This window comes from Macaca fascicularis, chromosome 11, assembly GCF_037993035.2.
Source record: "Macaca fascicularis isolate 582-1 chromosome 11, T2T-MFA8v1.1".
In the NCBI taxonomy this organism is placed as follows: domain Eukaryota; kingdom Metazoa; phylum Chordata; class Mammalia; order Primates; family Cercopithecidae; genus Macaca; species Macaca fascicularis.
The window spans coordinates 112263653-112277772 of record NC_088385.1 but is presented as its reverse complement, the minus strand read 5'-3'; the positions used below and the strand labels follow the sequence as shown (position 1 = coordinate 112277772).

Sequence of the window (14120 nt, the reverse complement as noted above, 5' to 3'; positions counted from 1 at the left end):
CTGTAAAGGCTCATGGTAAACTGCCTTTGCTGAATTATAAATAATGAGAGAAATTTAATATAACTGATTCTATTTTGCTTTGCTTTTAAATAGGTTTTTTTCCTGTTCTGACATGGAAGCCAAGATAACTACAAGAGGAATTTAGTTTATAGTTACACTTTGAAGCAAGGAAAACTGACCCCCACCCCCCACGCCCCCATCCTTTTTCAAAGATCAAAGCTGCATTCATATGGCAAGGTTAAAATTATGGTAGGGGCTTAAGCTTTACTAAAAAATAGGCATAAACAATGACCCCGCTATTGTTTAGCACGCTTTCCTATAAGTTGCCTACTGCCCTAGAGTCATGTAACCAGGGGTTACAAGATTTCCAACTTCCCCAAATACTCCTATAGATAACATCAGTATCGTGAAACCTAAAGACCTGGTCTTTCAGATATTTTTCAGGTTTCACATTTTAGTAGATCAAGAGATGCCACCTGGTTCTGAGAACCAGCCTTTTCCTGGGAACTGACTTTACTGCCCAAAGATGTTGTAGATGCCCCTATAACCTCATCCCTAGCCAACCAGTTATTCCAATTCCCCAGTAACCCCCTGCCTATCAAAGTCCCCTTAAGAAACCCTAGCCTCCGAATTCTCAGGGAGACAGGTTTGAGAAATTTCTCACTGTTCTCCTCACTTGGTCAGCCCTGCAATTATTAAACTCTTTCTTTGCCACAAAAACTGCTGCTCTCATTGTTTATTTGTTTGTTTTTTGTTTGCTTGTTTCTTTTTTTTCTCTTGAGAAGGGATCTTGCTCTGTCACCCAAGCTGCTCACTGCAGCCTTGCTTGCAACCCTCCTGGGTTCAAGCATTTGTCCCACTTCAGCCTCCCAAGTAGCTGGGATTACAGGCGCGCGCCACCACACCTGGCTAATTTTTGTATTTATAGTAGAGATGGGGTTTCGCCATGTTGGCCAGGCTGATCTCAAACTCCTGACCTCAGGTGATCCGCCTGCCTCAGCCTCCCAAAGTGCTGGGATTACAGGTGTGAGCCACCACGCCCAGCCCTCATTGGGTTTGTTTGAGGCAGTGGGCAAAAAGAAGCTACTGGCTGTGACAATGGCAGAAATGAATGACTCACTTTGGATGCCTTTATGAACCATTCACATGGTTGTACCATCAATTCTGGGGAGACAGAGCAAGCGAATGATGCACAGAGCTTCTTGGTTCTGTCTCACCAGTGACGACTACCTGAGCAGAGGGGTCTCCAAACCCCTCTTTATTCATCATCACTTCAAACATGCTACAGTCAAGTATGCTGACCACCTGTCCCTTACTATCTTACTTGTAGAGTGAGTAGCAGCCTCCTTCCAGTTACCCAAGCTCTAACAGTTTAATTTTTACTTCTCCCTCTTTCTTCATCCCACATCTGCAGGCTCTCTTTAGCTCAACTGTCTTCCCCGTCTCTGTGACCTCAACGCTTCTGCCCCTCCAGGGCCCACAGTCATGATCCAGGCCCTCAGCACTTCTCTGAGCACAGACAGCAGCTGTGAATGATGCCACTTCTGTATGTACACGCCTTCAGTGGCTCACGCCTTCCTTCTACACCAGCTGTGTACTGGTACTTACACAGTACCAGTGTGAGTACTTACAATATACGAGTCACTGGTCTAAACACTTTACACACATTAACTCACTGAATCTACAGTAGGCTCTCTTATTACACCCCCATTTTATGGTCAAGGAACCTAAGGAACAGACAGCCTCAGCAAGTTGCCCAAGGTCATACAAATGATGAATGGCAAATGTAGTATTTGTACTTGGCCTTTTTGCCTGCAGAGCCCACTCTCAACTCTGTGGCCTCAGTGCCTCTCTGTCTTCCTCGTCCCGTATCCTAACCATTCCTTCTTCCCAATACCCTGCAACCAATGTGAACGACTACATCCAATCAGGCTTGACTTCTTATTACCCTGAAATGCGCCAAGCCCATTTCTGTCTCTAGGACTTCCTACAGCACTAAAAATGACGTGCCTTCCATTTTCTGCTATCCAAATCTTACCTATTCTTCAAAGCCAAATAAAGTTCCACTTCCTCCACGCAGGTTTCCCTGACTTCTTGAGGTTTTATTTTCTTCCCTCAATTGCTACATCAGTACAGTATGCCCACACCAACTCAGGACTTCATTTTGTATCTTTTTTGTTTCTCAAATATGGTCATTCATTCAACAAATGTATTTTAAGAAGGAAAAAATCCATTAAAAATGTAGACACTGGTCTAGAGGCTGAGGATACAGCTGTAAACAAAATGTATAGGCTTTCATGAGGCCTCCATTTGGGGGAGGGGAAAGGAGACAAGAAATAAACATAGTCTCAGCTCTCCAGCAAAAAAAAGTGTTTCACACAGAGAAAACAAGAGTGAGTTCAGCATGCTTAAATAGAAAGAAGGATGGTACACAGTTGTGGGGAAAGGGGAGTAGTGCAAGATAAAAATGTTTGATGATATCAACAAAATTTTATATTATTTTTATATTATTTCCCCCACAAATCTTGAACTAAAGGTAAACACAGTTGTATCATTTCAATACTACCAAACCATTTACAGATGTTAATTAAGGCTGGACCAATACAGCTACCTCAAAAGAATGCAATTATCTAGCTAATTGAGGACAAGGACATAACTAATCTAAATAATTGGACCCAAAAGGATTGTATTAACTCCCTGGGGTACACTGACAAAATAGGGTAATTATCAAGCTCCTTCCCCTCTGACTATTGTTACATAAACAGCAGGAAAACTATTATGGAAACATTCTCACAATAAATTGCCTGCAAATTTAAGATCAGTTGCCAGTTACTTATCTCTGGCAGAAAAAACTCAACTAACCAATTTAACCAAATATCATGAGCTGAATATGTCTGAGATAACTCCCACTGCAAATAATATCTACAGCTTTTAGCCTGCATTAAAATAGGCTACTGTAGATATGGGGAACTATCAAACTTTTAAGGGATTTTCTGGTTTACATAAGAAGGAATTTCTGATTTATATTACAAAGACTTGCTTCATAGTCTGTATGTATGTGACCATATAAAAGGGAATGACTGACCTGCTGTGCATCATTAACTCAGAATGCAAGGTTGGTCATTTCTCTGCCTAGTCAGGAGATATGCTCGGGGGAAAAACAAGCAAGTAGAGAATCTGACTGCAGAGAAAGAGCGAGAGTGAGCGAGAGTGCAAAAGCTCCCTGCCTTATAACAAATGTGACTTTAAAATGAACTATTAAATCCAGATGTTTCTCTATAATTTGGGGTCTAGACTCCAGACTATGCAGAAAAAAACTGCTGCATTCTTTATGTAGTTGTACGTTGGGAAAAATCAAATTCCTACCTTGAGAGAGTGATCAAATCAAAATGTGAAAGTAGAGAGCTTTTGTGTACTCAAAATGCCTCTCACAATTCCATCTAGGTCGACAGCTCAACTCCTCTAGGAGGACTTCTCTGATTAAACTGTGTCATTCAACATCTCCTGAAAACTTGGAGGTCCAGATTATATTCTATTATCCACTGCTTTGCAGTGATTCTCAATTGCTTAATCTTCCTACCTAGACTACCAATTTCTCAAGAGCAACAGAGTTTGACTTCATTCTACAAACATCCACTGCTGACCACCCCAGCATTGCCCTAGAAGTTCCCAGCAGAGGAGGTCCCACGTACGGGTGGACGATGTGTAAGCTTACAGCTATTAATAGAAACATACTCTAGGGGCAAGTCTACCCAGAATTATCAAGGGGCCGATCCATCTTACTTCTCCTTATGGCCACTTGACCCTTTTACTCCATACCAGTTTCTCCACGCATCAGGCATACGGAACCCAGTTTACTCAAGTACGTTACTGCATATCGATCTGTCATGTTAACCAAGTCCCTCAGACAAAAGCCAAGAGAGGCAGCTGTCCTGCTATCTCAGGGAAAGGGGAAACAATTATCTGGTTTACCTGAATAACTCAAGAAGTAAAACAGGGCTTAGAATGGAGATTTCAGATTTAGGGGTATTTATAATAATATATTAATGCATGAAAAAAGATGTGCCATGTTCTCATAGAAAAATATTCAAGGAAAACCACTTTGCCTTCAAAATGGTGATAATAATAATATTATTACATAGTAATAATTACAGTTTACAGAGTGCTTTCACATTATTTTTGAGTTTCACATAACACTTATGAAACAAGATACACCCAATTATTCCCATTATATAAACAAAGAAACCAAAGTTTAAAAAAAGTAACCTGAAACACCCACAATAATGCAATCAGCCCAGCACCAAACCTAAGCTTAAGCTCACTGTCCAGACTCTTAAGTTCGGCACTCTTTCCACAATCTCTTTGGACATTTTTTTTTTCTGAAAAGTTGAAGTATGGCTACTGAATTCTAAGACTCCTAGGACATATCAGAAGTTGTGCACTGTAAATAGCTAGAAGAGAAGGACAACATCTCTTTAACATGTTTCGTATTGCTAAGGTTCAGGCCTCCAAGTGTGCAGCTTGGTCAACAGTGTAATTGACACGGATGCCCAAGCTCAGGACTGGAAGAGATTTTTAGTACCTTTGCATGGTGGTTTATTTTTCTTTACATCTCTCATCCTGATATATTTCCTCTCTGAACCTAAACTCCTACCACCAACTGACAACATTTCAAAATAACAATGACCAAATCCCAAAGTCGGCTAGGTGGACTCACAGGCAGGGAAATGTTTGGGAATGGCTTCTCCAAGACAACAGCAGATCCATCAAAGAGGTGATGCAATAACTCCCTGCTCATCATGTTGTCTCCTGCATGATTTGAGTCTGCATTCACTATCCTTCTCTCCTCTGAACAAAAAGTAATTTTTGGCCAAGAGCATGCTGGAGGAGAGAATAGCATGCTCTCACATGCACTGTCCCTCACAAACAAAAGTGAGACTGCTCCTCAAACTACTCTTTCAGTAGTTTTTTTTTTTCAATATGACTTCCCTTTAGGTGATAAGGGATGTGCTCCCAGGGGGAAACAAAAGTCAATCAAATATTCACAAAGAGAATCGTATTTCCCCAAGAAATCGTATTTTCCCCCCCAAATTTGATTTTCACATTAACATTTTAGAGCTAGCTCATCATACCTTACTATCTTTCTATTATTATTATTATTATTTTAGATGGAGCAGAGTTTCACTCTTGTTGCCCAGGCTGGAGTGCAATGGTGTGATCTGGGATCACTGCAACCTCCACCTCCCAGGTTCAAGCAATTCTCGTGCCTCAGCCTCCCAAGTAGCTGGGATTACAGGCAGGCGCCACCACACCCGGCTAATTTTGTATTTTTAGTAGAGACTGGGTTTCACCATGTTGGTCAGGCTGGTCTCGAATTCCTGACCTCAGGTGATCCACCCACCGCGGCCTCCCAAAGTGCTGGGATTACAGGCATGAGTCACTGCGCCTGGTCCATCATTCTGATTTTCATTTGGCAATGGTAGCCCCTCTCCATCCCTAAAACTGACAAGCAGTTCATTAATAAATCAAAATGTACATGCATGAAACTTGCCTCGTTTTAAGGGAAATCTGTTACAAGTCCTTCCTACAATTTTTTTTAATGTGGATAATTTTTCTTAACCTTTTTTAAAGTAGGCTGTACATGCAGTGGATGGCATAGGGCCACAGTACCTAGTGGACTGAGACACAATTTGAGTGCAGGGTGTAGCCTTGACACTGTTTCATACACGCAGAGCTTTCTGGCCACAGGCAGGTTTGAAGCCAGTCTGCCCTCATTAGCATAAGGCGCTAAGCTAACCTTCCCCACTGTTACATGTATCTAAAAAATTCGCTCTCCTGTGGCTCTCTGCATTATCACCAGGACAGGATTTAATTCAAGATGGTAACGGTTAACTCTAAGTCATAAACTTTTCAACAAATCGCTACCTGGGTTCATTCATATCTCTAGGACTAGAATTGCACATATGGTTAGCCCTTTCTCTTGAAGCGGAATATTCCCGGTGTGTGGCAACAACGGCAGCCAAGGAGGAAACACAAACTTGGCCAAGTACTGAGCAGATTGCCACATCCGATTTCATTATGTGAAAGTCAAAATAAACTGTAAAATAAATAAATAAGTCTTGAGTCTAAAACTACATTTTTTACCGGCGTCTGGGTTAAGGGATGCGACAGGCCCAAGGTTACAAAGCCATTGCCAGGGCCTCCACAGCCGCCTAGGAAATACTGCAGCCTCCGACTGCTGTTTGCATTTGCTGGTTAGGCTAGGATGTGGCATCAGATTTATTTCAATTGGAGGAGATAGGAGCTCTTTATCCAAAAGGACACTGAAATAGGTCAGCAGCTATTACTCAAAACAGATCCAGGCTACCTTAAATCCGGAGACAAAAGCAGGGTGAAATAGAAGGGTGAGTTTTGGAAAAAGTCACTTGACACAAAGCCTCGCTGGCCCGCGGAAGCTAGAAGACCTTGCCTGCCAATCAACAAAATGAAGTGGTATAAAAAGAAGTTTCGATTTGTGTGTGTGTTTGTCTGTGAGTTTTTAATGAAAAGTATCTTTAATCTGTTAATAATAAAGCTCTGTCTCACATATGTAAAACATCCTTACTGCTGCAGCTTCTCAGAGGAATCCTAAGAGCAGCCCAGCCGGTCTTAGGCATCGCGGCAGACACGGATGCGTTTTTGCAGCTCTGTTTCCAGTTCTCCCTAACCCCACTCCCACTCCCCGCTTTCTGCCCCACCACCACTGCCCGAAAAGTCCTGTCTTGCTCTGCTGCACTTTTCCAGGTGCAGCGCCTGGGTTCCGAGGATCTGGGGAGAGGCCTGGAGGAGCAAGTGTGGGAAGTGGGGGAGCGGCCGGGGTCCACGTCCGGGAATCCTCTCCCCCAGGAGGGCGCCGAGCCCCACCGGCTGCAGGGGAGCCCCGGCGGCTGCAAAGGAGCCCCCGACAGTCCTCCCCGCGCTCCCTCGGCAGAGATGCCCCGCAGGCTCGTCTGCTCTAGGCGCGACCGCCCCCGCGTGGGGGACTTGCCACGCTTTCGGTCTTTCCAGAAACGGGAGGTCTGCTCCTGTCCCGAAAATGGGGACGGGAACAGGGGGGCTGCGCGCCCCCCACCCAAGATCCCTGCACCCTTCCTTCCCGCCGCCTCTCCAGCCCGCCCCCGCCGGCCCCCGCTCCCGCCGTGCTCACCTCTGCCCGCGCCCGCGCTTGTGGCGGTGGAGTTCCCGCAGCCCATCGCGCAGCCGGCCGGGGAAGCCGCGCTCCCGGGCTTGCGGCCGCGGGTCTTGGGGGCGGAGACCCAGACGAAAGGCGGCGCGCCCCGAGCGGGAGGCTGACGGGGCAGGGAACCGAGTGGAGGCCGCCCCCTCCCACAGCCGAGGGACGCGGCCCGTGGCTCGGCGGGCTGCGGGCTGCAGGGCGGAAACCACCCGGCACCCCTCGCCCCCGCCCCGCCCCGCCAGGGGACCCGCCGGACCCACCCATCGCCCCGGCAACCGCGCACTGGCCAATCCCCAGCCTCCTGCTCGTTTCGCGGTCGGACATTGGTCGTCGTTACGAGGGGCGGGAGTTTAAAGTGGGTTCTGGGGCGAGGGCGCGGCAAGGGGCGTGGCCGGTGCGGCGGGGCGGGAGTGCCCACCTGCCCACCCTCAGCATCCTCCTCGCCTTGTTTTTGCTTTTCTTTCCTCACTTCCCCTCCCTGCCCCAGGATGTGGGGAGGAGAGGAAGTAGCAGGGGGCATCTGTTTTCCTCACAGTGGACGCCCAATAAATGCTATTGACTGAATGATGTTCAGGTCTGAAGCCAAAACCGAAATCCCCAGCTGCTTTAACAGAAGGCCAACGCAGCTCTGTTCCCCATACGCACCGCCTGGCAAAAGACGTAAGTTCTTTCCCACATTGGTCATATTGACCTATTCCTCTTTAAAACAAATGTCTGCAACGATTTCGATAACTTGGATTCAGGACCTCCTCTCTGATAAATGAGAGAACTGTGGATGGGCACGGTGCTGTACGTTTCAACCTAGTAGTTGGGCCAGCGTTATTGGAGTCAGACTATCTGAATTACAGTCTTCGTTCTGCCCCGTGATAGCTGTGTGACCTCAGGAAAGTAACTTAACCCACTGGGTACATCCATTGTTTCACCTATAAAATGACAATAACTCAGGTACATACAAAGTACCTAACAAAGTTCCCTATCTTCAGTAAATATCAAATATTATCATTATTATTATTATTAACTCTAATAGAAGTGAATACAAATTCCTTAAAGGGAAAGATTATCTGATTTTTCATAGCGTCCTCCAGGCTCGTAATACAGACTCACTAAATGTTTTGTGAGGTGACTTCAAGCCAGGAATTAAAGCTCCATTTTAAATTCACTTAATATTTGTAAGGAGCCTAGCCTGTGCCAAGTCCTTTGTTAAGTTCCAGGGTTACAAACATGTGGGAGACAGTCTAACCAGGCAGATAGATTATAACAAATTAATTATGATATAGCAGGAATGTTAACAGAGGAATACAGCTGCCACAGAGTCCCAGAGGATGCTGAGATGCTGGTTAAAAGACTTGCCTAAGGCCAGGCACGGTGGCTTACACCTGTAAACCCAGCACTTTGGGAGGCCGAGGCAGGCAGATCATGAGGTCAGGAGTTCGAGACAAGCCTAACATGGTGAAACCCTGTCTCTACTAAAAATACAAAGATTAGCCAGGTGTGGTGGCACATGCCTGTAATCCCAGCTAATCAAGAGATTGAGGCAGGAGAGTCGCTTGAACCTGGGAGGTGGAGGTTGCAGTGGGCCGAGATGGCGCCACTGCACTCCAGCCTGGGTGATAGAGCGAGACTCTGTCTCAAAAAAACAAGCAAACAAACAAACAAACAGGCTTTCCTAAAACCATACTGTTGTGTTTACATAAAAATTTGAACCAGAATCAAGGATTTGGCAGATTTTTGAACATGACCTTTGAGGCAATGGTGGGTTCTATCATTCAGGATGCAAAATATACAGCATTCTCCATTTGAAAATTAACTATGTTAGCCATGTGCTGAGAGGTTAATTAATTCTTGGATAAATAAAGGCATTTTTAGTTGCCTTCTAGAAGTACTGCTTCTCTACCTTGGCCTGTGCTGTCTTGGTTCAGTGTCCATCCAATACAAATCCAGAATTGGGGAAAGGGGACTATCAAGTAGCCAAAAGATATACTCCTGCTTATTTCTGTGCTGACACTAGACTCCAGCCTTAGGACACTTGTAAGAGACAGAGAACGGACCTTGACACCTAGAAACTGGCCTAGAAGCTGTGATACTCAATAGCTGGACCTTTGCATTCTCCTGTTAAACACAGCTGTATAGAACACCAATATCGCACAAGGCCACTCTATGAATTATGAAATGAGACCAAAAACCAAGGCCATTCAGTAATCATGTCTAAGTGCTGACAAAAACAAGGTCATTGTGCAAACCCCCAAAACACCAAACATCTCCCCATCCTGCCTGATATGATTGTCTGCTGCTGCTTTACCAGTTATGGTTTTAGCCCTGTTCTAGTCTTCCTGCCTAGAGATGAGGTTCATTAAGAATCTCTAATCATAGAATTATCCCTGCTTTCTGACAATATCCAATGTAGAAAAAAAAAAAAAAAAAAAAAAAGTCCTGCTTCCTTAAATCCCAACCAAAATTACCTATTATGAACCTAAATCCTATAAATTCTTTTCTAACACTCACTCACTGAGATACCTCATGGTTCCTCGTGGTGTGCATTCTGCGTTACAATGTTACAGATTATGTGATCTATCGATTATTTCAACAAGCACTATTGAGTATCACCTTAAGAGCTCCAGCCATGAGAAATTACCTGTTGGGTACAATGTACACTGTTTGGGTGACAGTTACACTAAAAGCCCAGACTTCACCACAACCCAATATACCTGTGTAGCAAAAATGCACTTGTACCCCCAATCTATTTATAAGTGCCAGCCACTCTTCTAAATGTTTGAGAGACAGCAGTGAACAAGACAGAGAGGAAAAATCAAGTGGGAGGAGATACATCAAAACAAATACAATGAGATAATTTTAGATACAAGTGCAACGGGAAAAAAATAAGTCACTGGAATAGGAGACTGGGGTAGAGGGAGAGGTGCTATTCTAGATACAAGGTTGGTGCAAATGTAATCACAATTTTTGCAATTACTTTTAATGGCAAAAACTGCAATTACTTTTGCACTAACCTAATAGGATGGTCACAGAAGTCCCTCTGAAGAAAGGATATTTTCGTGGAGGTCTGGTTGATGTAAAGAAATCAGATATTGGCCAGGCGCAGTGGCTCACACGTGTAATCCCAGCACTTTGGGAGGCCAAGAATGGCGGACTACAAGGTCAGGAGATCGAGACCATCCTGGCTAACATGGTGAAACCCTGTCTCTACTAAAAATACAAAAAAATTGCCAGGCGTGGTGGCAGGCGCCTGTAGTCCCAGCTACTGCAGAGGCTGAGGCAGGAGAATGGCATGAACCCTGAAGGCGGAGCTTGCAGTGAGCCGAGATTGCGCCACTGCACTCCAGCCTGGGTGAAGAGTGAGACTCTGTCTCAAAAAAAAAAAAAGAAAAGAAAGAAAGAAAGAAAAAAAAGAAATCAGACATGAGAAGATCCAAGGAAAGAGGATTCCAGGCAAAGAGAATGATAAGAACAGGAGCCCTGAGACAGGAATGTGCTGGGTGTGTCTCATAAACAGGAGGAGAAAATAATAAAGCCAGAATTTAAAGGCCGATCTGTGGAGTAGAGATGGGGAGGGTGCGGATTTCAGAGAGGGAGGTCAGAACATACACCTTGGAAAGGAGTTAAAATTTTATTCAAAGGGCAAGCAAGGTCATTTGGTGAGACAGAGTATGAAAAGTTCCTAGTAAAATGTCAGGCATATAGTAAGTACACAATAAATGTTAGTCCTCTTCCTAATGTGGAATGAAATAGCAAGTCTATGCCCCCTTTTTCCTTTTTAGGAATTTTAGTTTATAGACAACAGTTAATTGCATGTCAATGTTTTTAAAAACAACTAGTCAAAAGAAAATCATTAATACATGCCTCATTTCCTGAGTGGTCAATTTTAGCTTCTTTCCCTGTGTCAGTTAGATCACACCACTTAGCTGTCGTTTTCATTCTTCCAACCAGAACTGATCTGGTGTGAAGGAGAGAGAAGAGGTGTATGAGTAATATTCTTCTGACAAGAAAAAGAAAGCAAGAGGTAGGAGAATATAAACCTGAGTAAGTCCAAGTTTTCATGATTTTTCTTCCTATAAAGGGCTCCCTATGGAAAGTTTGGCAGCCTAGATTTTCTTTTTGCTTTTCTCTTTTTCCTTGTTGACATGCTGCAGGATGGCTGCCTCAGCACCCAGTAGCAAGTTCATACATAACCATACCCACCAACAGAAAAGAGAAAAAAGGCTCTTCCCCACACTGTGTCACTTTAAAAAAAAAAAAAAAAACGCAGTTTCACTCTTGTTACCCAGGCAGGCTGGAGTGCAGTGGCGGGATCTTGGCTTACTGCAACCTCTGCCTCCCGGTTTCAAGTGATTCTCCTGCCTCAGCCTCTCCAGTAGCTGGGATTACAGGTACGTGCCACGCCCGGCTAATGTTGTATTTTTAGTAGAGATGGGGTTTCACCATGTTGGCCAGGGTGGTCTTGAACTCCTGACCTCAGGTGATCCACTCGCCTCGGCCTCCCAAAGTGCTGGGATTACAGGCGTCAGCCATTGCGCCCGGCCTATGTCACTTTTAAATCCAGGTGGCACCCAGAACACTTCCTCTCCCATTGCATTAACCAAGATTTCATTGGCCTTTTCTTGATCCAATTACTGGAAATTGGTTTATAATTGCCTCTAGTAAGTTACAGTTTACCCCTGAGTCATGATAGAAGTACAGGATAGACACCTGAAAAAATTGGGGCTCTGCTGGTAAGAAAAGGAGGGTAACGAATAACTGTTTAATCATTAGTTGTGTATCCAAAGTTGTCAGAATCAAAATGGAATCACTTTATTAAAACCCTGACAAATAGAGGCTGGGAAGGCCATGAAGGAAATGTTCCCATGTACATATGGCTGATTACAAAAACAGCTAGAAAATAATGCAAAACTCACAATCTTTTTTTTTTTTTTCTGAGATAGAGTTTCATTCTTCTCGCCCAGGCTGGAGTACAATGGCGCGATCTCACCTCACTGCAACCTCTGCCTCCTGGGTTCAAGAGATTCTCCTGCCTCAGCCTCCCGAGTAGCTGGGATCACAGGCGTGTGCCACCATGCCCAGCTAATTTTTGTATTTTTAGCAGAGACGGGGTTTCGCCATGTTATTCAGGCTGGTCTCCAACTCCTGACCTCAGGTGATCTGCCCGCCTTAGCCTCCCAAAGTGCTGGGATTACAGGCGTGAGCCACTGCACCTGACCAAAACTCACAATCTTGCACAAAGGGTACTGCAGCCTTATACAAAAATATATATATATATATCTTTTTGCAAGGACATTTGCCCAGCAACTGCCTGTCGAACCTGACTGACATAACCCTTGTTATTGATCCTTGTAGCCAAGGATAATTATCTCAAAACAGTTATGTAATCCTCCTTGTTTATTCTTTAAAAACCATTACCTTCTTTTACTTCCCTGAATACACCCACCATATTCCATTGCAATGCTTACTCCCAAATAAATATTATTTTCTTTTAGAGAACCTCTCTTCCCGTTATTTAGGGTTTTTCGGTAGTGATAAAAATTACAAATGTGCCCGAATATCCAGTTCTCCTTTGGGTTAGACTGTCCTAACCCTTTGAAGATGGGCATGGGCATGTGGCTAGTTTTGACCAGTGAAATGTGATTAAAGGTGAACCATGACTTCGAGATTCTGGACTGCTGGGAGTTAGGAGGTAGGAATGCAAGTGGTTTATTGGGGGCGATGCCTGAAAGATACAGGGAGTGTGGGGCGGAAGGGAATCAGGAGTAGGCAGGAAAAGCCTTCAGACTGCACTGCACATCTGACACCCTTCAGAGGGAAATCCAAAGATAGGTAAATTAGAAGGAGTGAGCAGAAAGAAGCTTAGACTGTGGTCCAGCTCTGAGAAAGTCTTGGCCAAGGCCAGTGGGAATCTCAAAGGCAGATTGCTTGGAGGGGAGTCCCCTGTTGGGCAGACATTACCAGGCCCTAGTAATTCCACCAGGCTTTGAGCTGCCCAGAGCTCAGCTTGAGGCTGTCAGCCAACTTCACTCCTCACAGCACAGCATCTTCAAGGGTGGTAGACAAGAAGTACTTGATTACAAGAGTAATAAAGATTCTCCAGGCCAGAGGCTGTGGCTCATGCCTATAATCCCAGCACTCTGGGAGACTGAGGCTGGCAGACCACTTGAAGACAGGAGTTCGAAACCAGCCTGACCAACATGGTAAAACCCCATTTCTACTAAAAATACAAAAATTAGCCAGGCATGGTGGCACATGCCTGTAGTCCCAGCTACTTGGGAGGCTGAGGCAGGAGAATCGTTTGAACCTGGGAGGTGTAGGTTGCAGTGAGCTGAGATCATGCCACTGCAGTCTAGCCTGAGCTACAGAGTAAGACTCTATACCCATACCCCAAAAAAAGATTCTACAGTAAGTAGATTCTAGATTCTCCAGCTGCAATGACCCCAGAAGCACATGTGGAGATGCTGGCTCCTCCATCAGACTGCACCCCTAAGTCACTGCATGGCGTGAGGTGGAGGACCTCACCCACACCCACACTGAACCTGCAACATGAATGAGAAAGAAACATTTGTGATCTGTAAGCCACCTGAGATGTTAGGGTTGTGTTATCAGTAACATACCATATTTTAGCATAGCACAGTATAGTACAGCATAGCACAGCATAGCATAGCATAGCATAGCACAGTATAGCATAGCATAGCATAGCATAGCATAGCATAGCATAGCATAGCATAGCATAGTATAGCATAGCATAGCACAGTATAGTATAGCATAGCACAGCATAGTATAGCATAGTACAGTATAGCATAGCATAGCACAGTATAGCATAGCATAGCATAGCATAGCATAGCATAGCATAGCATAGCATAGCATAGCATAGCATAGCACAGCACAGTTGCAGCAACTAACTGTG

At 44.7% G+C, this 14120-nt stretch overlaps 1 protein-coding gene and 1 long non-coding RNA gene across 7 annotated transcripts in view; one reads left to right on the top strand and one right to left on the bottom strand.

Annotated features, from left to right (window-relative positions):
* Positions 1–7751, bottom strand: part of C11H12orf75 (chromosome 11 C12orf75 homolog) — a 41264-nt gene extending 33513 nt beyond the window's left edge. For 2 of the 5 annotated variants that reach the window (XR_012420565.1, XM_065524743.1), the window contains exon 1: positions 7187–7751. Coding sequence is in view for 3 of the 5 variants with exons in the window: in XM_065524743.1 (XP_065380815.1) it covers positions 7187–7736 (550 nt within the window). In the remaining 2 variants the exon portion in view is untranslated. The remainder of the gene's footprint in view (positions 1–7186) is intronic. The other 3 variants (XR_012420566.1, XM_065524744.2, XM_045365837.2) reach the window with 2 other exon arrangements.
* Positions 7624–12899, top strand: LOC135966319 (uncharacterized). Of its 2 annotated transcripts, none has more exons than XR_010579560.1 (3): positions 7624–7876; positions 11159–11231; positions 12151–12899. It is a non-coding gene; the product is annotated as an uncharacterized lncRNA (long non-coding RNA). The 2 variants fall into 2 exon arrangements; XR_010579561.1 differs by having other exon boundaries at positions 11159–11251.
* Positions 12900–14120: the final 1221 nt, after the last annotated feature.